The 26,710-nt window shown below is 39.5% G+C and overlaps 1 protein-coding gene across 3 annotated transcripts; it reads right to left on the bottom strand.

Moving 5' to 3' along the window:
- Positions 1 to 434: 434 nt before the first annotated feature.
- Positions 435 to 25,685, bottom strand: nrd1b (nardilysin b (N-arginine dibasic convertase)). 3 transcript variants are annotated; one of them, XM_056378715.1, is made up of 31 exons: positions 25,573 to 25,685; positions 24,347 to 24,572; positions 22,390 to 22,651; positions 21,819 to 21,900; positions 20,411 to 20,564; positions 19,581 to 19,654; positions 19,391 to 19,486; positions 18,746 to 18,868; positions 18,145 to 18,202; positions 17,762 to 17,835; positions 17,146 to 17,215; positions 16,244 to 16,321; positions 15,876 to 15,996; positions 15,120 to 15,178; positions 14,739 to 14,793; positions 13,944 to 14,048; positions 13,128 to 13,251; positions 12,783 to 12,869; positions 12,466 to 12,585; positions 11,384 to 11,435; positions 11,059 to 11,209; positions 10,420 to 10,547; positions 9,660 to 9,822; positions 8,103 to 8,134; positions 7,123 to 7,261; positions 6,605 to 6,652; positions 5,662 to 5,714; positions 5,463 to 5,546; positions 4,295 to 4,502; positions 4,006 to 4,095; positions 435 to 3,083 (listed from the first exon to the last, which is right to left on the bottom strand). In XM_056378715.1, exons 2-31 carry the CDS (start codon positions 24,541 to 24,543, stop codon positions 2,859 to 2,861), a joined length of 3,312 nt encoding a protein of 1,103 aa, XP_056234690.1. In that variant the 5' UTR covers positions 24,544 to 24,572; positions 25,573 to 25,685; the 3' UTR covers positions 435 to 2,858. The 3 variants fall into 3 exon arrangements, with proteins under 3 accessions (XP_056234690.1, XP_056234691.1, XP_056234692.1); XM_056378716.1 differs by lacking the exon at positions 25,573 to 25,685 and adding an exon at positions 25,389 to 25,528; XM_056378717.1 differs by lacking the exon at positions 25,573 to 25,685 and adding an exon at positions 25,327 to 25,448.
- Between the last annotated feature and the right edge of the window lie 1,025 nt (positions 25,686 to 26,710).

Below are 26,710 nucleotides of genomic sequence, written 5' to 3'. Positions count from 1 at the left end.
ACTGCATCTGATGGGCTTCATCTGCAGATAGTTTGCTTAGCTGTCACAGAGATGACAGATATAGTCTTCATGACAACTGAACAAACTCTTTGCACTGACGAAGACTGTAAGATTGTAAGACATGTCCTAATATATTGACCTTGAGTTAAGACTGCAGTTGTGGAATATCCAAAAGTTATTAGCACTCAGTTTAGACTGAGTCTGAGATGTCCTAAAGAGACCACCGTACAGAGAAAAAAAAACCTCTTTAGATTCAGTTAACAACATGACCTTCCCTCTGGCGCCATCTACAGGACAAAACCCCACAGGCAAAAAGTTTCTCTGCAGATTTCATCCACCCAACAATCGAGTTTCCTTATTGGACTGATACCTGCGATTCTCCGTGTGCTGCCAAAACAGTGAAGTAAAAATCACTTTTAGAAACACATTACAAACCCTTTTACATTTTTTATTCATCATTTAAAGACAGAATAAACAAACAAAACTCAACTCTTTACTGAACATTTCATAAAGTTTTTAATTTAGGTATTTTAATCGGCATTGAACTTCAAATGTAATCAATTGAAAATGTAGAATTATTTTGGTGGCGCTCTCCAGCCTCCGTAAACTCCTGCAGTACATTCAGAGATAAAACATGTCACAGTTCTGTATCACTGGCCACCACATACTGTTGAAGTCTATACATTCATTTCTTCATATACATCATCCATTGATAAAAATATTACAGTGTGAACATGTATATGTAAACTGATAGACGCTGAATGAAAACACAGAGCTGTTGTGTCGTCAGGGACATGACAACGATGGTTCTGCCTCGCGTCGCATTTCATGACAGACTTTCACTTAAAACCAGAGCCCTGAGTCATCACACTGCGTTCACTTCACCTGGGAAAAATCGAATCACTTCACAGTTAAAAACAGTCTCACAGACTCGTCGATCTGCTCCTGCTCAGCTGCTTCACTGCAACACAAACCAACATCACAATGATCACATGTAGCTCCACACAGAGGCTGCTGTTGTGTGGTTAGCTGTAGTTTAAATCTGGGCTGAAACCCCACTGACTGATGTGTCCCATGAAGCTGTGGTTTAAACTGCACCTGGGTAGAGCTGAAACAATGAATTCATATATAATATTTTAATAACTGATCAGTTGTTGTGGCTGTTTTTCTACATAATTATAAATTTTACACCTTTGGTTTTGGGACAGTTCAGCTCGACATAGGAAACTGAGATGGACGTTTTATAAACCAAACTATTAATGGAGAAAAAACTGGCAGATGAATGGATAATTAATTGTTAGTATCAAAAAATACCTTAAGAGTTGAAATGAAACCTTCTGCAGAGCTGCTTTAATTAGGGTTTCAGGTCAGAGCCCAGTGTGACGACAGAATCCTACAACTCAATCAAATAACACCAGCATGGCTTAACTTCATTTCTGACTACAGAAACATTGATGAGATAATTCAGCAGCACAAGTCTAGCACCTGAAGATGGACAGGTGAGTCCTGGATGTGTTCAAACACCAGTGAGAACTACAGAGTTTATTAGGGCTTGATATCAGATGATTCAGATAAAAAGAGAAATGTTGTGTGACGCTCTTCTAACAATTTAACTTTAAACACATTTACCACTTATTAAACAAGATTTATTTTTCTTGGCAAATGCAAAACAACTAAAAGATGACACATCTATACTTTTGAGGATGACAAAATATGCAAAACAATTAAGAATAATAAAAGCCTGCCGCACATTATTATTCTGCACATTTTAAAGACTGAACAGCAGCTTTTATCTACTGTCCTTTAACTTAAAGTAACAACAGACATTTACTGAGACAAGGTGCAAAAGTAAACATCAATCTTTTTTTACAAATGAAAATCTCGATTAATTTGATGATGTTGATCTGAAAGAATATATGCAACAGACTTTTGATGCTGCAGGAGACTGTAAAGAGACTGTAATTACTGTAGGGACAAAATGGTCTCTGATGTGATGAACATTTGTATTAAGAGACAGATTTTTGTGATTATCTAAAGTCCAGTCATGCTGTGTTAGAGGTGCTAAGATGAATACATTGATCAGTCGATTGATAGAAAATTAACAAAAACGTGAGGATTTTATCAGTGTAAACTGAAATCTTCAGGATTTTAAAGCCAATGCTTTTGAAAAAAAAAAAAAAGAAGCCATTTAAAGTCGTCAATTCAGGCTCTGAAAAACCGTGAGGGACATTTTTCACTTTTTTTTCGAATTGACAAATTGATCAGCAGATTAATTGATAGTAAAATAAGCAGCTCTACACTGGTATTTCTAAAATCTTTTCTCAGTGGTTCATGGTCTTCCTTCCACTAAATCTGAGGAGGCAACCTGCTCACATGTTTGGTTTAGCTGCAGAAATCAGGTCCAACTGATCCAGTTTAGCTGAACTGCCACAAAGCCTGTCAGACACCTGGTGACACAACAACAGGCTCAGTGTTTATTTATCTAAATTAAAGTATTATTGCTGACACTCTGTTTCCAGAATTTGTAACAAACCTCAGTCTCATATTCCATCTAAAAAGAGCTGAAGCATCTCTGAGCGACTGTGAACATGGTTTCTCAGTCAGAAGCTCAGATCTACAGTTTTTCCAGTAGGAAGTGAATGCAGCATTATTGTAACCACTCACATTAAAGAAAATAACTGACCGACCTCGGACACGCCCCTTAGTGTCTGTCGTCCTAACAGTGACCTCCTTGACCAAACAGTGCGATTAGTATTATGATGCTAGTCGTTGTCATGGTAACTTTATTATCTCTGACAGGAAACGAGGAGGAGGAGGAGGATCTGGTGCGGTTCCTGTCGGTCTGCAGTGGGAGTGACTTAGCTGAGGATTTTGTGGTAGGGGTGAAGGGGGAGAGAGGAGGTGAACGCTCTGATGTCGGAGATGAGTGTGGTGTCCTGGAGCGACGGCGAGGAGGCGGACAGGAAGGTCAGCTCGCTGACTTCACCGTAGGCCGAGGAGGGGGGGGGGTTGTCGGGGCTGTCCGTGCTGCAGCCGTTGTTCTGCTCCGGTGGGTCGTTCTCCTCCACCCCGAAACCAACCACCTGAGCAGAGACAGGAAACACGTGTGTTAAAGTGTCTGACACTCACATCTGTGTGGAGCTGTTTTCATTCATGATGAATTTTAAAACAAATGGTTTGGTCATTTTTATTTATTACTTCAGAGCTGAAGATGTGAGACATTTAAATTCTTTAAAAAAATTTAAAAAAAAAACTCTTTCTTGTTAATTTTTTACTTTTAAGCTCAAACATGTTTTATCTGTATTTGTTTATTTTAATAGTTTGTCATTTTATTTTATTGTTATATACTTTAGTCTGTTTAATTTTGCTTTAAGTGGCCTAATTTAATTTTCATTGAGCTGAATTTTTTTTTTTTTTCCATTTTACTTATTATCATTATGATTACTGTGCATCACATTCAAAGAATTTAGTTTTAACATGTTAAAGCACAATTATGTGTGTATATCGTAAATTCATTTTGTAGATAATTTTCACAGTTAATCAACAAAATTTCAGTAAATGGTAAAAAAAAGATTTCTGAGTTCAAAGCGACATTTTCAAAAGTCTCGTTTTCTCCGACCAACAGTAAAAAAAAAAAATCTCCAGTTTAGATAAAAAACAGACAGAAGAGGATGATCAGCAGTTTTTCTTCATCATACAATGTAAACCACTGTTTTACTCAAAGCTGAGTTTTCTCACTGTTCTTCCATGAAGAAAGTTATAAAATAATAAATATGTTAAATGGAGCTGAAATGATCAAATAGAAACTACTGAGATAATCAGTTCACTGTTAAAGTTATTTTTCTTTTGTATTAGACTGAATATCTGTTTGGCTTCAGGAAACATTTTTCGCAACAGATCAAACAATGAATTGATGATAATTAAAAATAAACCTTGACTTCCTCCCTCATAGTAAACAGTAACACTGACTTCTGGTTCAATCTACCTGAAGACACACAAACGTACATGAACACTGAGCTTCCTGCTGCTGGTGTCTCTGTGCTCCAAGAACCAGGAGACCAGCTCCTCCTGAGTGAAGTGCTTCAGAGCCTCGATCTGCAACAGAGACCACAGCGGGTTAGAACCTCAGACCAGGACCAGGATCACAGACCAGAGACCTGCAGCTGGTAGCAGCACCTACAGTTTCTCTTCAAAGTTTGCTTTGTGTTTAAACATCACACAAACTAGTTTTCTCACACAGATTAGTTGTTTGTTACCTGCTAGGTGTGACTCTAATCTTGAAGTTGTGTCTCACCTCCTTGTTGAGCCGGTTGAAGACGTACTGCTGTGTGACGACCTCAAACCAGTTGCGGTCCACTTCCTCTCCTAGATGAGCGTCCTCGCACTCCTTCAGCTTGATGAGAGCTGTCACCTGGGTCCTGAAGGCATCCTCGCTCAGACCTGACAGACGCTCGCCGAAACTGACCAGGAACTCCTCGATCTTCGCCTCCACGAACTCCGTGCTACAAATAGGAGGAGAAGAAGAAGAAGAGGACATTTTTACCTGCTCAGCTGTGGCGCAGGGATCCTCTCTGCAGCTGCACAGAAACAAACCAGAGACAGTAGAGAAACCGAGACGCTTCATTTCTGTTTATTTTCTGTGTCTGTGTGGCGAGAGTTTCTCCACCTCCCCGCCCCTTGAGGAGTCTATTCATTCCAATGGGCGAAGTGAACGAGTTCACAGATTATCACATAGTCTTTTTCCCTCCACAGTCACCAAAATAAATATTGGACCCAGTTTTCTCGGGCCACTTGTCTTCAGAACATTCCGACATCAAAATGACATTTTTCAGATCAACAGATCAGGAGAAAATTTACTTTATTGGAGACCTGCCTCTGTCTCAGTGCCATACTCTCGTGAGATCTGTCAACTGGCGACATCGTTTGCCGACCGATATCCAAATGTTTAGATGGACCAGAGTTATTTTTGGATTGACTTACTTCTATGTGAAACCATGGATTAAACTTGAAAAATAAATAAAACTTGTTTCATTCTTTAACAATTGCTAAAACAGAGTATTAGCCTATTAAATTGACGTGACTTTGTACTTGGCTGATCAGATCAGATGATCAGATGTATCTGTGTTGTATCATCTGTTGTTGTATTCTTTTGGCAGGGACAAGTAATCCATCAGTGAGTGTTAAAATGCCCGAGCTTTGTGCAGCAAAAGGCTGTAATAACAAGAAAAACGGATCTGTCTTTTCTTTCCCAAGGTCCGCAGAGAGGTAAGTCTAGACAGGGAGAGATTTTAATATTAGCTACTGTAACATTTCATGCCAGTTGCCCTGGCATGAGGGAGGGGTTGGGGGACAACACCCACTTAGGAGACTGGAACTGTGTCCCATTTCATACCATTGGTGCTGCGTGTAATGTGGTATCTTCTGTATAGAGGATCTTTGAACAAACACAGAGGTCGTCTCACCTGAACTTGGTGGCCTGTGTTTCCACGGTGACAGAGAACCCCAGCACCCCTGACGTGTTCCTGCAGGTTGGATACACCTGGTACCTGGAGGTCACGTGATCAGAGAGAGGCTTCTTTATAGAACATCATCTGCTCATGAGGTTTTATAATTAAACATTGATCATTACTGATCTATAGTTCACAGATCAATAACACTCACCCCAGAGTCTCCTTTGTCCTGAGGAAGTCGAAGCACGGCTCCTCCATGTGCATCTATGAACACAGGTGGAAGTCGATTAATGTCTTGACTTGTTGCAGCTGCAGCTACAATATATTATATTGTCCTGTTATTGTATTGACTTGGTTTGATTGTAAGACTCACAACCGAGAGTTGTTGTGTTAGTGGTTTTAGTATCATTTATGTATTTTTATATGGACTTTATATATATATATATATATATATATATATATATATATGTGTGTGTGTGTGTGTGCTTTTTATGTTACAGATTCATTATATATTCAATATAACAGAGATCATCTTTTTACATTTGAATCGTGTTTTGCTCTTTCCTTGATTTAAACTTCACCTCCTCTTTGTTTCAGCTGCATTTTATTTGTTTGTACATAACAACTCACTTCTTTTGTGTTGCACCTGAACGTCCAGCTGTTTCTGGGGGAGCCCAGAGCTGTTTGATATCTGTTAGTGAACTTTGACCTATCAGGGATATTAATTCTTATTCTCTTTTCACTTAGAAAACACTTTGTGCTTAAACAAAAAATTACTTTATAAGTAAAAAGGTAAAACAATAATCTTCCTCCTCTTTAAAAACTACTTTGCAGTTACATTAAATGATCTTTGCTGCTGACGTTTCAAATCTCCTGCGTGTTGTTTCTGGAAATGAAGGTTTATATTTTAGGACAAGACATTAATGTGTTTACAACATCTTGCAGAGACTTAATGTTGCCACGTTAACAAGTTGCCTCAAGCTTGTTCTCAGTGATTCGGCAGTAAAAGTGTTTCATTATAACCTACAGGAATTTCTGACACCTCGTGCAGCTGCAGAGGAAAAACAGTGGAGGACTGATGAATGAATGAATGCATGCGTGTTGAAAGCCTCTCACAGTGTTTTTCTGTCACCAGTGTTGGTGTAAACACTCACCACCATCAGCTCCATCAGGGCGTGCTCTCTGAGGTTCTTCAGCCCCGACTGCAACACAGACACATTCAAGAGTTACGCAACAACACAGATTAAAGTAAACGTAGCTACGGGTGGAGGAAGACGAGAGGAGACACAGGATGGAGGAAGTTCTATTGTCCATTTCAATGTTTTATTCTAATTTAAAATGTTGGAGAAGTTGTTGCTGCTGAACTAGGAATTACATGTTTTTCTGCTTTAAGAGGACTGGTCTCTGTTGTTTTGTTTGTAGCACTAAAAACATTTTAAAATGAATGAAATTCTGTTGTTCATCACTGAACTGGTGTTGGAGCAGGAGCTGATCTCTGGAGATCTTAAACAATCTGAATGTCCAGAGCTCGTAATGAGAAACAAAGTGAACTGATCCTTTAGAAACTTTATAGATGGAGAGAGTAAAGAGGAAATGTAGTTTTTAATGTTGTAGTTTTTCAGCTGTGGTTCAAAGGTCACCGTGGTGAATTTGTGTCATGCCTTTGTAGTACCTGGTAGTAGACGGTGACCTCAGAGTTGGCGTCTCCCTTGTTGAGTGATTTGACTTTACACAGGAGATTTTTCTCAGGCAGTTCCACCACCCGGAACAAGACAGGGACCTCTGCAGACAGAGGCTGGAACTGCAGCTTCCTGCAGAGACACAGAGAGGACTGTTAATCACACACTGGCTTGAAATGAAACCAGTTTGGCTCCGTGGATGAGGACGTGTCTCTAAACTCATTAGTTTATAAGTTCAGCTAATTTCAAATATATAAATGCTGGATCGTGATATTTTCTCCATCACGTATCTTTTATCAGTAATGCAACAGATGATTTGTTTCTTCTGAGTTCTTTACTGTTAAGTTTCAGATATTAAAGATGTTTTCCTCAGTGTTGGCTGCTTTCTGGCTCTTTGCATATGATTACACATTGTCACCTTGTACTGGAAGGCAAAAGGGAAGCTCTTATTGTGAAGGGGCTGGAAGTAGTTACAAATATTGTCACAAATAAAATGGTTGTTGATTAACTTCAGAAATGTGAACTTGTGTTGTTGAAATGTAAAGCTTTGGTAAAATGTAGAAATCAAGTTTTATTAAAAAAAAAAAAAAAAAAAACTTAGTTAAATTTTAAGTTTTTAAGGATTTAACCTCCTAGGACCTGGCGTCCACATATGTGGACCTCACATTTTGGGTTCTCTAGACCACAATACTAACTTTTTCTCAACAAGGGCCTGGTGACCACATATGAGGATATTATACTGCCACTCAGTAATCAAAATTTAAAACTAATGTCCTCATATGTGGACATCATTTTTCTCAGGTCCCAATCAGCCTAAATAGCAAAGAGAAATTAAAAATGCACGCCATGCAAGAGTTCGGGTCTTAGGAGGTTAAGAATGTGAATGTTTATTTTGTCACCCTGGAATAAAACCTCCAACCTCCAGCATCAAACACTTAAGACAGTGTAATGGAAAAATGAAGAGGATACTCACTCAGTGAAGTACTGCAGGAACTCCTTGGACTCCTGTTGGAGGAATCAACACATCAGATTACAACTGCACTTCAAACTGTTTATTTTAACAACTGGGAACATTTTACATCAAACGTCTGAATCACAGACCTTCAGTGAGAGAGAAGAGTTAGTTCTGTTTGTATCCGTGCTCCAGACAGAGCTGAATATTCACTGTCTGTTGTTGGGTCATTTGTATACAGCAGCTTCTCTTTGTTGTGGCTGCGTCTGAGCGTCACCTCAGTGAGTTCATAGCTGTGGGGTTTTATCTGAGGGGGTTTCGATCACCACAGCTCATGTAACACTACAGTAACTACATGCAGAATTGGTGTTAAGGTGCAGCTTTCATCCATCACATGTGTCTATCTGAACAACCTGCTGTCGGCCGACACGTCTGACCTGCCACCAGCTGAAACCTCAAACTACACATAAAGACATTTATTATCTTTCACCATCAGGAAGGAGCATAACCCTGATGACTGAGTAAACACATCAGACAACACACTGAACCTCTGCTCAGTAACCAATTTCACACCATAAACCCTTTCACTCACCAGTCTTCTTCTGAGGAAGGGTACAGGTAACACAGGTCCCTGGCCAGTACCAAACTGCACTGCTACTGGGGCGCTACACTCTTCTTCTTCTATTTATTTACCGGTGTGTCTCCCAAGGTTAACACACAACTGACAGGTGGCAAAGTTGTATATATAAAGAAATATTGATAAGAACGACAACAGCAACTGAACCTGAGGACTGAAGATAAGAGTCTTTATATTATCATATACAATAATTTTATCTGCTCATTATCAACACCAACTGACCCAGACTGGAACCAACCTGGTCCAAATGAGCCAGACTGTCCCACAACAAAGAGTGAACCCAGTCACATTGTGATGACAGGAAATGGCTGTAGTTACTGTCGGAGCTGTCTTCCTTCAGCATATAGCACATTAGAAACAAACGACACGTGTACGTCCATCATTTGTACCATGTCATTCTTTTCTAAATGTCTTTTTTTCATACCTCCTTTTTATAAACGGATTTGAGTATCAGGCAGGTTCACCACAACTTTTTATTTTGAGTTATTTGGATTGGTTTGGTTTCTCTGTTTTGTATTTTATGTATTATTTATTTACTTATTTATTTTTAGTATTTTATTTATTTTTTGTTGGATGACTATAATTTGATTTATTTCATTGGTCCTCAATTGCTTCTCTGTTATCTATGTTAACACACACATAGATTAGATTAGGTTAGGTTAGGTTAGAATTGAGTCTTACAGAAGGTTTGGATGGAAAAGACCAATAAGTCATCACATTGTTTGAATGGATAATGAAATAAGACAATAAAAAAAAGAAAAGAAAAAAAGTACTGTTTTAGCTGTTTCACAGTAGAAATTATTCCAACATAAACATTCTTTTTGGCCCAATCATGATTTAAGTTAAATTATTCTAAACTTCCTGTTGAGTTTATTTTTTCTCTGCAGTATCTTTTCTTGAGTTGGTTTGTTTTCTACGTGATGAATGTCAGTGTGTCGCACCGTGCTGGTGAAGTTTCCCTGCACCAGCCCCTCAGTGTACAGCTCCGCCTTCAGCCCCGTGACGAAAGTCATGAGGTCATCAACAGTCAGACCCTTCATGACGGCCTGATACTTCTGAATGACCGACCAGCGACAGTGCTCCAGGATCAACAGACGCACATCTCTACAGAGAGAGAGAGAGAGAGAGAGAGAGACAGAGAGAGAGAGAGATGTAAAGAACTGGTTCAGGCTTGTGAGAGATACATTTATCACATTGGTCAGCACAAAACTTGTTTAGGTTCTTGCCATAAGTCAGTTAGATAATCAGCAGATGGTTAGCTTAGCTTAGCACACAGACTGCACTTTAGACAGAACCAGCTGTCAAAAGACAACAAAATCTACCAACCTGCATCTCCCCATCAGTGATTAACATGTTATATCTTGTTTGTTTTAATCTTTTTTAAGAGTAAAAAATCTAATCTACCGTTCTTCAGGGGGGATTTGCACCAGATTATTTCAAGACAAAGTAAATAAGCCTGTTTCCAAAACTCCAGAAACTCTTCAGGCAAAAAAAGTAGTGAGGATTAAAAATGAGTGACTGAGCTGGATCTCTGACACACAGGATTTGCCAGGTTTACTGAGGACTTTAGCTGCCTTGCTCAAAAACCCCTGGGGAGTGGCAGTTCTGGGAAGGGAACAGTTTTTTTGTTAGTTGTGTATCAGAGTGGAGCCAGACTCCACAAAGATGAGTGTGTTTGTGTTTGCAGGTGGTGAGACGTACTTGCCCAGGCGCTCAGGTTTGATGAGGATGTTGAAGTAGGTTTTCTTCAGCTGCTCTGAGAACATGGTGAAGACGCCCGGCTCCGCGCTGAAGTCGGTCAGGTGATCCACGATCAGCCTCAACAGCAGCTGGGACGCCACAGAGGAGGGAAGTCAGTGCGGTTGTACAGATACGTGTTTATCTGGTGGTTTGACCCAGTAACCCTGAGCTGTGTGTGATTTCAAACCATTATCATTCATCACTGGTTAAAGCCTCAGACCGATGTCTCTGGTTTTCTTCTCTCCTCTGCTGTTTTTTCATCACATTCTGCAGATTTACTGTTTTAGTTAGAAACATAAGAGTTGAGGTCACTGAAGCCTCTGTGAAAAACCTCAGCCATTTACATAAAGGTTGCTGGAGGTCAAAGGGAACAAATGACCACAGGCCCAAGGCCCAGGGGGTACCATGCAGAGGTCTATATTTAACCCTTAATTGAGATCGAGAACAGCCCCACCAATACAGGATTTCTAAGGCTTATACTAATATGGACATTTGAGAGTTAAAAAAAGCCTAAAAGGACCTCATCAATACATCTGCAGTGAACCAATATCAGATGCTCTCTCCTCCAACATCATCATACCCCTCCACGAGTCTCCTCACCGGCAGCTTGTGGTTGAAGCCCTTCAGTCGGATCACAAGGCCGTGCTCTCCGGCCACCAGCTTGTACTCGAGCTGAGCCACGTCGGCCTCGTAGGCCGGCTCTGCCAGGTTGTGGGCCAAGATGTTGACGAAGAGGTCGAACAGAACCAGACTGGAGAGGAACAACACGGTGAGACACAACAGCTGCAGAGAGTGAGACCTGTACAATCAGCTGTGTCGTGTCATCAAATATCATCTTAAAATGTGGGTAATTTAATGGGTTACTTTCACTTTTAACATCAAACTACTGTACTAGCCAGTTACATGTGTGTCATGGGTCTCTTACTTCTCAGGGCTCCTCTGAATCATGGGGGAGATCAAGTTGAAACGAATATAAGCTGAAACACAAAAAGACGTGAAATGCTAAATTCACATTTCTTAAATAAATCCCAATTTGAAATAGATACTGGCCTGTTCAGCACCGAAGCTCTATTATGTTCCCACTGACTTCAAGATTCAAACCACAGACTTTGATTTCATTAAATCATTTCCAAAAAATTCACTCGGAGAAATTTGTTCAACTAGAATTTGAATGCATCTGATCAATGTTTGGACATGAGAGTAAAGACTAAGTCACACATTAGCTGTTTTCATCATTAACTAAAATCAGTATTATCTTACATTAGCTTTATAAATCATAGGACTCAGTGGAAGAATCACAACAGTGATAATTATACATAATTAATCAGACCTGTGAAACTGATTGGCTGTTATTTTTGGAGAAAGTATAATGATTTGAATTGTCCACCAGGTGGAACTATTTGATCTGCTGAGTCCAGAGCAGCAGCAGAGACAGATTCATGTGAACAGTGAAGTGGATCCTGGTTTGGCTCCTGATCCCTGAACAGTTGATAATGAGGCATTAACTTCATCCTCTACGTTACTGGTGTCTAAGATTGTGGAGACGAAGATAATGATCTCATCTCATCATATTGTTTTGTCTAAGTGAAAAACTACGACACAACTTCAGCTGAGGAAGACTGCAAGACAAACCGAGGCAAGAAACCTGGATCAGGTCTTTGCGTGCCACAGCATCCTGATGTACTACAACTTGCTTATTCCGGATTCTGGAAACCAGGATATGAAGTTTACATACATGAACAAATAACCAGGACGCTGGATGATGTTTAACTTGAAAAGGTCCACGTGTGCTATGATGGATTTTACATTAAAGTTTCTACCTGTTATTAGCTCGTCACACAGAAAGAGAAAAATTAAAACATTAGCTCTGATGCTTATAGAGAAAATTTAAATTAACAGCCAGTGCTCCCAGTAGCTGATGGTGCAGTAGATGGAGTAGTACTGTTTTCACTGGACAGGTCCTCGACCAATCAGATAGCACACGGATGACCTGACGGCGGCTCTCACCTTTGGGGATCTTAAACTTGTTGTCCTTCTTGTACCACAGACAGCCGCGCTCGTTGTTCACTATCCTGACAGGAAACTCTGTGTCTGGACAGTCCGACACTTTCAGAGTGAAATCCGTTGCTGTAGCAGGAAACAGAAGGAAAACAAAAGATCAAATCAGGTGATTTAACACCTTCACATTACCTTATCGACATCTTATACCTCTACACAGACTGATGGAGGGAGGTGACACATGCTCAGTCTTCACGCTCTGACACAAACCCTCAGATTCTTTACACAGAACATATAAAACATGATTCCACTGTGTTTGAACTGACCGATGTACTTGTTCTCAGCAGGGAGGTGGAGTTCAGGGTGGAGCTCGAAGTCTCCTGTCCAACGCTGAGCCCACTCCTCTGGGATATCTGACGACACCAAAGAAACACATTCAGGTTTAAAGACGCAAGTGAGTCAACTGTGTGTACACGCTCTTGTTTGTCTATGTTTGTGAGGACCAATTCATGTTACAGACAGTGAGGACATTTCTTCTTCACTTTGGACTGAAGCTTAATATCACTGTTTGAGGGTTAAGACTTGGTTTGAGATTCAGGTTACAATCAGATTAAGTCCTCACAGGTAAAGAGGTGAAAATGTGTGTTTGTTTATGCGTGTGTGTGTCGCACCCTCCATGCTGTAGCAGGTACCGAACCATTTCTCTCTGAGTGGACATCGACCTTCGTTTTCTGGTGACAGCAGCAGCAGGTTTGCTCTGTCTGGAGTCAGCAGGGACAGAGCAGCACTGATCACCTGTGTGCGCACAAAAAAGGAGTATAATAAAATAAAAAATCTCATCATGAGGCCATGAGATGTATCTGAGAGCTTTGGAGCTTGTGTTGAGAGTTTGTGGCCAAACTGACTCAAGCTTCAGATCAAAGTAATGTTTTCAGGGTTCCCCGGTGATCGAAACGTCTCCATATCAAGATGATTACACTCTCTCTGTCACCCTCTAAATAAGGTACAAAAACTGAACCAGAAATGTAATAAAAAACCCCACAAAAGAACAACTACATTTCTCCCACTATTCTGATGTTTCAGAGCTGATGTGAACATTGGTTTTAAGATCTCCAGTCAGATCGCTGTTTAATCATGAAACCACAGATTCTCAAACGGAGGCTTTGTCTGAAATCCCCGTCCCTCACTCAATCACCCACTCATTCATTCATTCACTTACTTCTCTTGATAGAACAGACTGACAGCAGTTTACAGTAACTACAACATTTCAGATACTACTAAATCCAAATTTGTTAGTCATCTCTGAAAGTTGCAGTCACAACAGTTGTTTCATATCTATAAAATGACTCAAGAGTTTCATTGATTCAGTAACAGAAACAGTTTTGATTCACTGTGGAATATTTTAAATTTACACTCAGACACTGAGTGTAAATGTCATGTTGTGTGAAACTGATTCTGATCAGATCTGGATCCGTGGTCCTGGTTACCTCTGGGTCGTACTCAAACATGAGCTGGTCCCCAGTCAGGAAATCCTCTTTGGGAAACAGCTGCATGTTCTCACAGATGTTCTCCACAAACTCGATAGGATCCGTCTGTCACAGACCAGAGACAAGGACAGAACATCAGATGGAGCAAGGCACTGCCAGAGTTTGAGGTTCAATTCCCTCACACTCCTTAAAAGGAGTGTGACTAAAAGCTGCTGGTTCTAAGTTTATCCGTTTTATGATCTGTGCTGCTGATCTTATGTTCTGTATTCATACTTCCAGTGCTGTTAATTTATTGTGGTCTGCAAAACATCAGGATAAATAAAGAATATCTTGATATATGATCTCTGGACAAAAAAGCTTCAATCCAAGAATCAGAATCAGGTTTGTTGCTAAGTAGATTTTCAAGTATGAGGAATTTTGATTTGGTGATGTGGTTCATAGCAATAAACACAGAAGAAGAAAAAATATAAAGAAAGATAAAGCAAAGCAAGTACTTCTGATCAGATACATTAAATATAAATAGAAAAATTTAACAATAAAATATTTAGTGTTTGTATCCTGATGGTTCATCTCATTTAATTTAAACTCTATTATTTGTATCCTTCTCGTCATTATCATTGTATCATTGACGACTGATTAATCATCACCCGTTTCATCATCACAGAACACATCACATGAAGCTGGTTAATTTCAGTGTTTGCACAAATCAACCTTTGATTGTTGATCACCTGCTCACAGAGCTGTGAGACAGTGTGTGTCTGTGAACTGGTTTTCAGTGTGTGTGTGTGGCAATACCTGCTCCTGATAGTGGAACTCATTGGCTTCTATCTTCTGAATTTCCTCGTAGATCCTGAAAGAAAGATGTCTGCCAAAATAAGCCTTTTATATTCAAAACGGGACAAAAACGTACAAATATCAGTTACTCTAAACTGCAGTTACACAATAAATTCAAAGAGCAATTCTTTCCTGATGTTCTCACTGAATTAATGTGGAGGAAATTTGATGTACAAAAGAAGTTTTGTGCACCACAGTAACATCTGGACTCAGTTTTCTTCTTCTCAAATTTCTAATGTTTTTTTTTTACACAGCTTGTGCTGCAGAATGAGAGGAAAGGTTGTCACCGTTACTGTGGTGCAATCTTAAATCCTTGATATGGGTGTTTTTGTGGAGCCTGACCTCTGCTGGGGGCCCAGAGTCTGGAGCATCTTCAGGTACTGGAACACAAAATCTACAACCTGCACAAAGAAAATAATGATGTGTGTGAGTGGTTATGAATCAAAAACATCAACTGTTTCTTCTTATTCATATTTGTTAGTGGCTCAAAGTTAAAGCCAGCAGCACCATCATGCCTGAAAGTTGAAGTACTCGTCCATGACCACTAGATGTTCCCTTTAAAAATCCAATCATTGATCCATTCAGGACACATTAAAAACAAATTATTTTGTTGGGAAACAAACCTACAGGTTTATTCCAACTAATCTGAATCACAGTTTAAAGACTGACATCCTACTTCAGCTCTGACCTGCTGTCGTTGTGCAAGTTTTCCTGTGCAATGAGGGACCTCACTTCAGTTTGAACTCAAAATGTCAAAGAAAAAAATAGTGAAAAATATCCAACCCAGTTTGTCAAAGAGTTCCTTGTCATGTCTTATATAATATATCATTATTATTATATAATATATATAATATAAAATATCTTGTTTTGTCTGATCAACAGTCAAAAAATATTAAATTATATAAAACAGAGAAAAGCAGGAAATCTGAATATATGAGTATCTGAAAACAGTGATAAAACTGACCTACAGTAAATGATTGATTATTAAAACAGTTGTGATTAGTGTTTCTGATTTTAGACTACTTCCAGGTATATATATATCCAGTGTGTGTGTGTGTGTGTGTGTGTGTGTGTGTGTGTGTGTGTGTGTCTGTTGACCTGGTAGAAGTTCTGGTAGCCCTGGTCGGTGAGGGTGATGGAGATGGAGAAGATGGAGTAGGTGGTGTTTTGATCGAAGCCCGTCTCACTGTTTCCTCCAAACAGAGCCAGAGCCCAGCACCTGCACACACACACACACACACACACACACACACCACACACACACACACACACACAACACACACACACACACACACACACACACACACACACACACACACACACACACACACACACACACACACACACACACACACACACACACACACACACACACACACACACACACACACACAGTATGTACCACAAGTCTCCTGCACTTATTTCCTACTTCTTGGTTTTACTTCTGTAGTTGGTTTATGACTCACTTCTTGCGAAGCAGAGACAGGATGCTGCCGGTTCCTTCGTGTCCGATCAGCCAGGAGATGTAGTGAAGAGGCTTCACTCTGACAGGAAACACACACACACTCAGTGAAGCCTAATGTTACAGAGATGATGTCACAGGGCAGGTAGACGTCGGACTCTTCTGTACATCAGCTTAACTATGATACATCACAACACAACACAGATTTGACACAATTTCTTCAAATTAAGAGCCTGAATAAAGAAATCCAAAAACTACGGTTTCACTGTTTATGAGGCTTTTCTGTTCAGACAGGTTTTTTTTTTTTAAATATACACACTCACTGAGCACTTCATAAGGAACACCTGTACACCTGTTGCTTCATGCAGTTATCCAATCAACCAATCAGGTGGCAGCAAAACGCAAAAATGAATTCATTGCTCACTATAGAGTGAACTGAAGTGTCTGTTGTTATTTATTAGTATTATTGATATTTGGTATAAGTATTATTATTTCCCCTTTAAGAATTAACAGTATATATGATAACACCATTACCTATGGGTATAACTGTTATTATTTTCACAGTTACAATTAACAGTCATCAGTAATCATCAGAGCCCAGTTCTGTTGGAAGTTTCTTCCTGTTAAAGGGAGTTTTTCTTCCCCCCTGTCACCAAGTGCTGCTCTTTGGGGGAACTGTTGGGTTTCTCTCTATAATAAAGTAAGGTCTCGACCTTACCCTGTAAAGTGCCATGAGATAATGTATATCATGATTTGGCGCTAAACAAATGAAATAAAACTGAATTGAATTTTTATTTCTACAGTAGGATTTAACATCAGATCCAGTGAGTAACAATAATTTTTTTTTTTTTTTTTTTTTCATGCAGCAACCTCTGCTAGAAAAATCAAACACACACTTTGACTCACCTGTAGTGTTTTCCCTGTGGTGGTACGGCCCAGCTGATGGTCAGAGCATGAACCTTCCTCACAGGGACCACTGCAATACACACACAGATAATATGAGTAAAGATCAAATAACCCTTTTAGCTCTGCAAACATAACTGTATAAAATGAAGAGTTAATCAAACTTGATTGTGAACACAATGTTGAGTTTGTTCATTCTTCTAAGTCTAAATAAATTCAGTCTAAAGCCTCATGGTGTGATGTACACGTTTAAATGTATGCATGCCATGGGCACGACTGATTACAACACTACTAATACTACTTCTACTACCACACAGCTCATACTAGAGTTTTGAGGCTGATACTGATACAGATATTTTTAAAGTGAGAATAATTTTATAAGAATATATTGGTTGATGTTTTTGTGACATTTAACAATGTAAAATAACAATCTTCATTCAGATCCCATAGATTTTTATTTTTTACATACAGATTGGAAAAAAAAATCAGATGGCCAGTGGTCTCTGGTGTGGGTTTGGCATTTCCTGTTATATCTGTAGAAAGCCAACAGCAGCCGAGCTCCGAACAATAATAAATATTATCATAATAATTAGAGTCAATATTCAGAGCAGTGTCTGACCTCTGTAGAGTTTGTTGAAGGCTGGAGTGTCAAACGGCTGCTGGAGGTGAAAGAAGTCGGGTCGAGGGTCACCACTGAAAAAACAAACAGACAAAACATGTTACAACACAAATCAGATTTTATTTTTATACCTGATGATGTCTTTATTCTTCTGTAATATCGTTGTTATTGATCACATACACTATGTACTGACAGTGACCATTTGAATACAAGTGTTTAATGCTAACAGGAACTGGTAGAAGGTGTGTGTAGATAGATTTTAGACTAGATAGAACATCACAGTTCAGTGCTACTGTGTCAACACAATCAGCTTCACTTTAACAAAGACCAGAGTCACACTGACTGACTGAGTGAGTAGGTGTCTGTGTGTTAAGTCGTCTTACTTGTTGGGAACTTTGATGAAGATCTCTCTCACCCACTGCTCCAGAGTGTCCAGTGTCTCTACAAAATAAAAGCAGCCTGCTGACATTTCCCATTCACAACATGCTAAGGCTAGCTGTGCTTTAAGTTCAATCCTTATGTTAGAATATTAACATCATCACAACAGTGTCACCATCCGTTCATGGGGTGATGGGCTGTTCTCTACTGCTGCCCCTGCCCACCCTCCAGAACTCTGTCCAAAAACACATTTGTGACTCCACCAACCTGTCCTCACTCAAAATCGGCTTTTAATGTCTGATTTATCTCTGCTATTTAATGTACTTTTAGTGTGTTTTTTTATTATTTAGGATTTTCAATATTATATTTGATTATGAATTATTTCCCTGTTTTTCAGTCCAAAACACAAAGATATTGAGGTGTGATTGTTTCATCAGAAGCAGTTTCGCAGGCCAGTAGTGAACTTTCAAACTCGACTATCAAGCCAAACATCAGACTTGTTTTGGGGGTCACATTAACATAGTCTTGTATGACTTCTTAAATAAGCTGCAGTAAAAGAAAAAAAAACTGTTAAGACAAGGCAGACATCTTTGGTTCATTCTGTACCTTTGGACTGAACAGCGAGCGTCATGTAATGAGCAGAGTAATATCTCCTCCAGAAGTCCCTGAGCCGCTGGTACGTGTTGATCTGTTTCTCTCTGGGCTCGTGTTTTAATGTCTGAGCGTTACCTGATGACAACAACCAAACATCTGTTAAATACCGCAGATAATCAGATAAACAGTAACATCATAACATAAAACATGAAGACACTGTGGCTGCAAGGTCCTTCAAAATTAAAATTGAAAATTGAAAACATATACAAAACCATTTAGAATAGAAATTAAGAACCATTTCATTACTGGTAAACGATGGAAAATCAAAAGGGATCAGTTGGATGAGCATTTATGACTAAAAAGTGACTAACAAGGCATTGGAAAACTTTCTTCATAAATGTTTCTAAGGCTATTTTTTAAGACTTAGAAGATAGAAAAGAAAATTTCAAGAAAACAATTCAAAACCTTTAGGTTAGGATTAGGTTGGATTTGTAAACTCATTGAAATTTGTTTTCATAACTCATGTCTGTGTTGTCTTCCAGGATACCAATCAGGAAATGCTTTCAAAATAACATGAAAGGTTCATGGACATGTTTTACAAAGGGGCAAAATAAACACCAGCTCGTGTGCGTGTGCATGTGCGTGTGTTGGTCTTACCCCAGCAGAATTTGCTCATGGGGTGTCCAGGTTTAGCCAGGCTCCCAAACAGCATCTCCTTACGATGCGAGTCAGACGGCCTCGCCAGCTGGTACTCTGACCACACGGAGACAGGAAGTTAGAAAAGAGCCACGACAGAGGTAAAAAGAGAGGACACGGAGGTGTGTGGTTTGTGTCAGTGACGACTCACCGCTGTCCACAGCTTCCACCTCTCTGTCAATGGCGTCCTCAATCATCAGCGGACATATGAAGAACTGAGCCCACCTGAAACACACAATGGTTTAATCCCCACTGACTGGATGTTGTTGTCATGGAAACAGAAACCATTCAATCAGCAAGAATTTTGATAACTAATTAATAATTTTAGTCATTTTTCATTCAAACATTTTAGAAATGTACTTGTCTCCGATCCTCAATGTGAAGATTTTGTATTTTTCTCTGTTTTACGTCTCAGTGAACTCAACATCTTTAGGTTTTACACTTTGTGATGTGAAGACGTCACCTTGGACAGTATCGGGACAAATCTTTAACACCATGATGAATCTCTTGACCTTCACTTGTAATGATGACCTGACCAGCTGATGTGAACATAAATTCACCTGCATCCCCACATTCCTGCGGGACAATATCTCCAATCCACTGACTGCTAGTCTAAAAAGAGCAACAGTGACAACAGGGCTACTCAGAGTGCATCAGTGGGCCTGGTGGAGAGCGGGTGAGCACTCGTTGTGATCTTTAATGAACCGGTTGACCTCCCATCAGAGTGGCAGATGGCCTGCAAAGAGCTGCTATCAACACACACAGAGGACTCTGGCCTTCATGCCTGAAAACTCATGATCTGACAGGAAATTCCTGCGTACCGGCCTCGAGTCCAATGTCAGTCACATATGGACCTGCTGCAGCTCTGCCACAGTCGTAATAACATTTTTATCTAAGTATTAAAACATCAGAGAATTAAAACTAAACAAGCAGAGAAACAAGCAAATAAAGAGACACTTCTGGATCTGAAGTCAGCCTCACCTGTCGAGCGCCTCTCTGAAATACTTCCTCTGCACGTCGAACTGAAAGATGGTTCTCTCACAGTCGGTGGATGCGTTGTCGCTACCGCCGTGCTTCTTCAAGAAAGCATCAAAGCCGTTTTCTGCTGGGTATTTCTCACTGCCCATAAACACCACTGAATATCAGGTGGAGAGAAAGATAAAATAATCACTCTCAGGTTAGATGCTCTGCATGCAGAGATTTAAGAAGTTGTGAGTCAGGACGCAGCGTTAAAGCTGTGAAAGTTTTCTTGTAAACAAACAAACAAATGTTTATATTCAGTGTTTCCTCAAGTGTATTTCCTTTGTCATAAAAGATTTGCAAAGCTGATGTTTTTAGTTTTATAAATCCAGCACTGTTTACATCCATTCTTACTAGTTTACAGTCTTCTACTTCCCTGCCTTTGCTGAGTTTCTTGACACATTAATGCCGCCCGCAGATTGATCAATAGTATGAAACCACTGAGTAGGGTCTTCCTGAAGAAATGGAGGCTGCAGTTTCAGAACCCTAGTTTTTCACAACACTGCCACCTAAGGAAGTGGACAACAGGACCACATTTGAGTAAGAAGATGGACAAGGTTCCTTCGTGTGTCCTCCTGACAAGTGGAGATACTTGTCAGTGTTGTACACACTTGCGGGGGTCTTTCACTTTCCCTGTTATTGTTAATGTTTATTATTGTATATATATATATAAAGTCTATAATCTTGAATGTGTCCAGAGAGTTATATAGAAATAAACCAGAAATATTTGGTTGAGATCTAGTGACTGCAAATGGCATAACATGTGATTCCACCCATATTTTATCTGGTAATTATGGTAATTACACAAACTACCCAACATGCAACTCTTAGCAACCACAAGACACAAAGCAGCATTTGGGTGGAATAAACCATTAAAACTACATAAAAATACAGTCCTGAAATTGCGGCCTTGAAATCAGCCTCCAGTACTCGTATGCACTAGATGGCGATGGCGCAAAAAGGTAGGGTCCTAGAAACTGCTGTGTCCGGTACTACAGGAACATAATACTGGAAGCCATTGACAGGTAGAGTACAGATCACAAACTTCACAGGGTGTGTTTACCTGATATCAGCACTTTATATCAAAAGTTTACATAAATGTTCATGTTTCACACAACTAACCCAGTGCAACACATTTAATATCTTCCTGGAGAGACCTTCAGAAAATATGCTCCATCATCCCCATATTTCATCAATAATCATGTCTCCCCGCCCTCCACAACGTTTTGCACACTACCTTTAAGTGTGGCCATTGGGAATCTTAGACACTTTTGATATCTGACATGGTCGGGGAACATCTTACAACCTTGTTCGGACACTTAAAACTTTTAAAACTCCGACCCACAGCTTCTTTTCAGCTTCGACTCACTGTGTTCCAGGAAGTGGGCGAGGCCAGGCAGGTCGTCGGGGTCACTGAAGCTCCCAACACTGATGCACAGAGCAGCCGCTGCCTGGAAACACACACACAAATACATACATACATTAACTTTGTGTACTCGAACCCACTCATTCATCATCCACAAGACCATGGGGGATTATTAAAGGGAATTTATAGACATTCATAGGCTAATTATTTCTAGCTATTCCACTATATCTTTTAGAAGACACTAGTTTTTAGTGATTGTTACACGGTGCATATGTTGGGGATTATTTTCAGCGGTGGATTAATACACAATTGGTGTTGAAATAAACTTCTTTTTTTTTTTATCATTTCCAAAAACAATGGAGCACTAAAGCTCAGAGGAATCAGACATATCAGTCTGGGATTTCATGACAAGATGAAAAATATCAGAGACAAAAAAAAGAGAAAACATTTAAAAATGTTGCATAAACTGACTCAGTGAAAACAGAACTGAACATAAATTTAAATATTACAGAGATTCAGTCTGGGCAAAGACATCTGACACCTCTAAATCCTAGCAACTCTTCACATCACCCACCTGCTTCTCAGAACACCCTATCTTCTTGTTCCCTGCGTTCTCCTCGTCCAGCTCATCAAAGTCGCTGTCTTGCTCTTCTTCTTCGTTGTGCTCGTCATCCTCCTCCGACCCCTCACCAGAATCCCCTTCATCTTCACCTTCCTCCTCTTCCTCATCTTCTGTTTCCCCCTTGTCCTCTTCATTTTCACTGTCTCCCTTCCCATCAGCCCGACTGAAGTCGGAGATAAGGAGAGCCCGGAGGCCGTTACTCAGCTCGATGTATCTGCAGAGAGAGGAGAGGACCGGCATCAGTATCATCTCTGTATCTCTGGCTAGAGCTAGAAGCATTAGAGATAAAACAATTAGTCCAATAATCAATTAGTCAATGCTCATAAAAATAATCAGCAATTCTCACTGACCAGGATTCTTTAAGAGATAATATCTTGTGATTTTAGACTGTTGATCAGACAAAGTAAATAATTTAAAGACATCTTGGTCATTGGGAACTTGCGATCCTCATTTTACGATATTTTCTGACTAAACAATGAACCAATTTATCAAAGAAATAATCACTAGATTAATCAATAATGAAAATAATCATTAGTTACAGCACTGTGCACTAATACTTTATCATTCCTAATATTTCATACAGATGGTACCTTTGGACGATCTGAAAATTAGATAAATGTATTGAAAGTGTAGATCGCTCATATAGATCACATCCTCAACAGATCCCACAATCAGCACAAGAATGTGGCAGAATAAATATTTATCTTTTAACTTCATGCGACATGTCTATCATCATACAGTCATTTGTTCAGAGGTAAACTGATGCCCTCCTCTTCAAGAAGCCTAACTGAACAACACCAGACAGGTTTGATACGACAGCACTCAGCACACCTTACCAATATACACTCAGTGTTAAAATGGAAGGAATGAGCTCAAAATCTGACAATTAATAAATAATTATAGTCAAGTAGAAATACGAACAACAGACCATCTTCTGATGGGATCACAGCAGCCGCAACGGCCACACACACACAAGGTGAAAATGATACCAGCCACGCTGTCACGGCTGGTTAATTTGCTCGACTCACTTTCACAATTGCAACAAAGTTTCTTGCTTTTCTTCATGTCAAGTTAAAATGAAATTAATACTTTCTTGTTTCACTGCTGGACAAACCAAATTTGAAAACATCACTTCAAACTTGAGTATCTCGGGTTTAAAGTTTGGTCAAATAATCAACAAAACAAAACAACGAGAGTTTCCTTTTAAAACCATTTCACAAAGCTGCTGAGACACTTTTACTAAAGAGAACACCTGAGCTAAGAGAGGGTGTGGGCTTAATTAACTTAAAAACTATGTTTACAGGGATTGGTTAACAGATGACTAGTCAGTGGATTAGTGTTAATACACATAAGAGATTCAAACACAGTGAATTACACTGAATAAAGATACAAATCCTCATACTGTAACAGGCGGATTCTACATGTAGTCCAAGTGTTACCTGGAAATCCAGCAATGGCCACGAAGCCAGCTTTATTTATTTAATTCAGTTCAGCCATTGTACACTTAATGTTTAATTAATACTCCTGACAGACAGCTGAGACAGTCCAAGTCGATCAGCACTCAGAGTCAGAGTGCTGCGGAGTTGTACAAACTGTCATCTCTTGTGTTAATAGATTATTTTTGACTTGTTGGTGAGCTGATGCATCTTTATTAACTTGCTACCATCAAAATATGCTTCTGAAAGTTATTTATCATTATATTATTCCAAAACACTGATCTGACAAGGTGCATTACCTGCATCAGCTGACTGACTGTGAGCCAGTCAGACTTAGGAGCCCCTTCCTTTCTGATTTGTGAAATTCTCTTAGAGGAGTTCTAAAGTTAGGCCTGACACACCTGGACCACCCACACTATTTTTAGCCTTAGGATGTGTTGTGAACATGTAACCCAGGCATTTTTTTCTCCCACCTGTATTTTTTCGGGTCACTGGGTGATTTGATGACCTCCATGTCTCCCTTGTCTTCTGCATCGACTCCTCCGCCTCCATCTCCAGCAGCCACCTGGCCCTTAACGTCCACTGATGCTGGTGGTGGCTCTCCCTGGTCTGGAGCAGATACCTGTCCTGGCATGCCACCACTGCTCACTGACTTGTTGGTCTGAGGCATTTTTTACAGAGTCCTCTGGACTTACAATGCTAGACACAAAGAAAAACATACACGCACATGAAAATACAGTGGTGTCCAACAAATTTAAGATAGACTGATTAAAGGACTAATATCTCTCTACTATCCCACCACTGCAGCTCAGCATGGAAAAGCTGTGCTTGAATTGATAAAAGAGGCTAAAAGACACTAAAAAGACTATACATTTTGAAAGATTTCCATTTCATTAGACTAACTCAGACAGCAGCATCATATTAGATATATAATATATATTTCACACAGCCAATAAGAACAAGAGTGGCTGCACAAATACCTACAGCCAAGTTCCAAAAGAATGAAGCCTGTCACAGCAATGCATTAATGATAATGATTTAATGTGAGATTCACATATATTTGCAATGTTTGCATGTCCACATATTTCTGGCCATGTAGAATGTCGATTCATGTGTATTGGTAAAGAGAGACTTTCAATAAATGCATACCGAATTCAAGAGTGTCATCTACTTAACGAGGAACTATATCGACTCATATTTTGTCGTGTATTATTTTAAAACAGAATGAAAATATTGGATTTTTTTAAATGCAGTTTGGTTCCACATTCTCGTCAGGCGAGCAAACTGCATGGAACGTTATCTGTGATATTAGCACTATGCGTCAGTGAGCAGAACATTCGTTAATATTCAGCGAATTTAACAGTTAGCTTAGCTGTCCGGAAACGCTACAAGGCTAGCAGGCTAACTGCTGAAGCTAACGTCAAAATATTCACATATAACGCAATTGCAATACCGTTACTTTAATGAAAGTCGGTGACGAAGTTAGCGGTTTAACCGGCGGGTAAGTTAGTTAACCTGGTTAGCCGTATATTAGCTTTCAGTAATCCTGTTGGTAGGAATGACACAACACCGACTGTTGGGCAGCGAGTTCTCAGCAGCAGTGGCTGAACTACGAGTCTGCGGCTGCAGGAGTGTTCAGTCAGAAGCATGAAACAGCAATTTGGTTTGTTATGTTCTGTTTTTTTAAGGATATGCTCACCTTTGTTTCTGCTGCCTTGATGCTAATGGAAGTTTGGACTGTCAGTCTCAGTGCAGTAGCCTAGCATGAGTCAGTTAGCGGCTAGCCAAAACAAAGCCTGTGATTGGCTGAAAGCAAATCAATCACAGACAAACGGGGCGTCTGATTGGTCGAAGCTGTGCAGGTTAAGGTTTGTTTGAAAAACACTGGGAGAACTCTCAGAAGTGATGATTGTAGTTCTTTAACTGATGAGATAAATTGAAATAATAAATAACGAAATACAATATATCCAGTTGTACAAACTTGGTTAAATGTTGTAATCAACCACCAATAAAATAAATAAGATAAGATATTCTTTATTAGTCCCACAGCAAAGTGGACAGTAGGCCTACAAAGAAAGAAAAAATGTAAAATTACAATATCTAGCACTTAAAAATGATAGATAATATAATAATATAATATGTACAAATAGAAAACAAACAACAAAAAAACTGCAGCAGATAGGTGATATTGCACCGTTTGTGTGTTAAATTATTGCACATGGTGATTTGTCAGTCTTTGGTGTGTCCTATAATAATAAAATCCTTACAGCATGCAAACCTTGTACAGTGAAATACAGTTTTAATCACCAACAATCAATAAACTTGATCACTTCTTCGCAGCTTTAGCTTTGATGGATGTTCTTTTATCGGAAGAATGCAATTATACATTGTCAAGTGAGAATCAAAACATGAATCGACTTGTTTATGTATTCAGAAACATGCCCTGAGTAGTGTCTGCAGATCTTCCTTTCAAGCTGCACATAGCAGATGGATGTATTAAGAGAGCAAGTTCAGCAGGTTAAATGTCAAGAGAAAAAGTTCCTAAAACACACACCACTCTGTGTGGCCTGAGAGGCAAAACCCAGCATAATACACTTGCTGCTGTATATGTATGTAGCTTATGTATAGATATGTTTTTGAAAATCCACTTTCTACATAATGTTTCCACACACATTAATGTAAGAGCAGTGCATGGTAGTGGACCTAGACTAAAGTTTCTCTGGATTAAAAGCCGGACAGTATAAGGTCACTGATCAGACAGACGTTAGTAACCAAAGTGTGACTGTTAAAGTGTAAAAGTGTGAGGGTTTTATTTTACCCTTTCTTATAATAAAACC

This window comes from Seriola aureovittata, chromosome 6 (genome assembly GCF_021018895.1).
Source record: "Seriola aureovittata isolate HTS-2021-v1 ecotype China chromosome 6, ASM2101889v1, whole genome shotgun sequence".
In the NCBI taxonomy this organism is placed as follows: Eukaryota; Metazoa; Chordata; class Actinopteri; order Carangiformes; family Carangidae; genus Seriola; species Seriola aureovittata.
Note: the sequence above shows the minus strand (reverse complement) of the source record. Positions and strands in the feature narration are given on the sequence as shown.

What these genes read in the sequence shown, in the direction of transcription:
- nrd1b (XM_056378715.1), bottom strand. Translation starts at nt 24,543, where the DNA reads ATGCCTCAGACCAACAAGTCAGTGAGCAGTGGTGGCATGCCAGGACAG. An exon ending in TTCAGAGAGGCGCTCGACAG is followed by an intron (nt 19,655 to 20,410) that starts GTGAGGCTGACT and finishes TGTGTGTTTCAG; the next exon opens with GTGGGCTCAGTTCTTCATAT. An exon ending in CTGTCTCTGCTTCGCAAGAA is followed by an intron (nt 15,997 to 16,243) that starts GTGAGTCATAAA and finishes GTGTGTGTGCAG; the next exon opens with GTGCTGGGCTCTGGCTCTGT.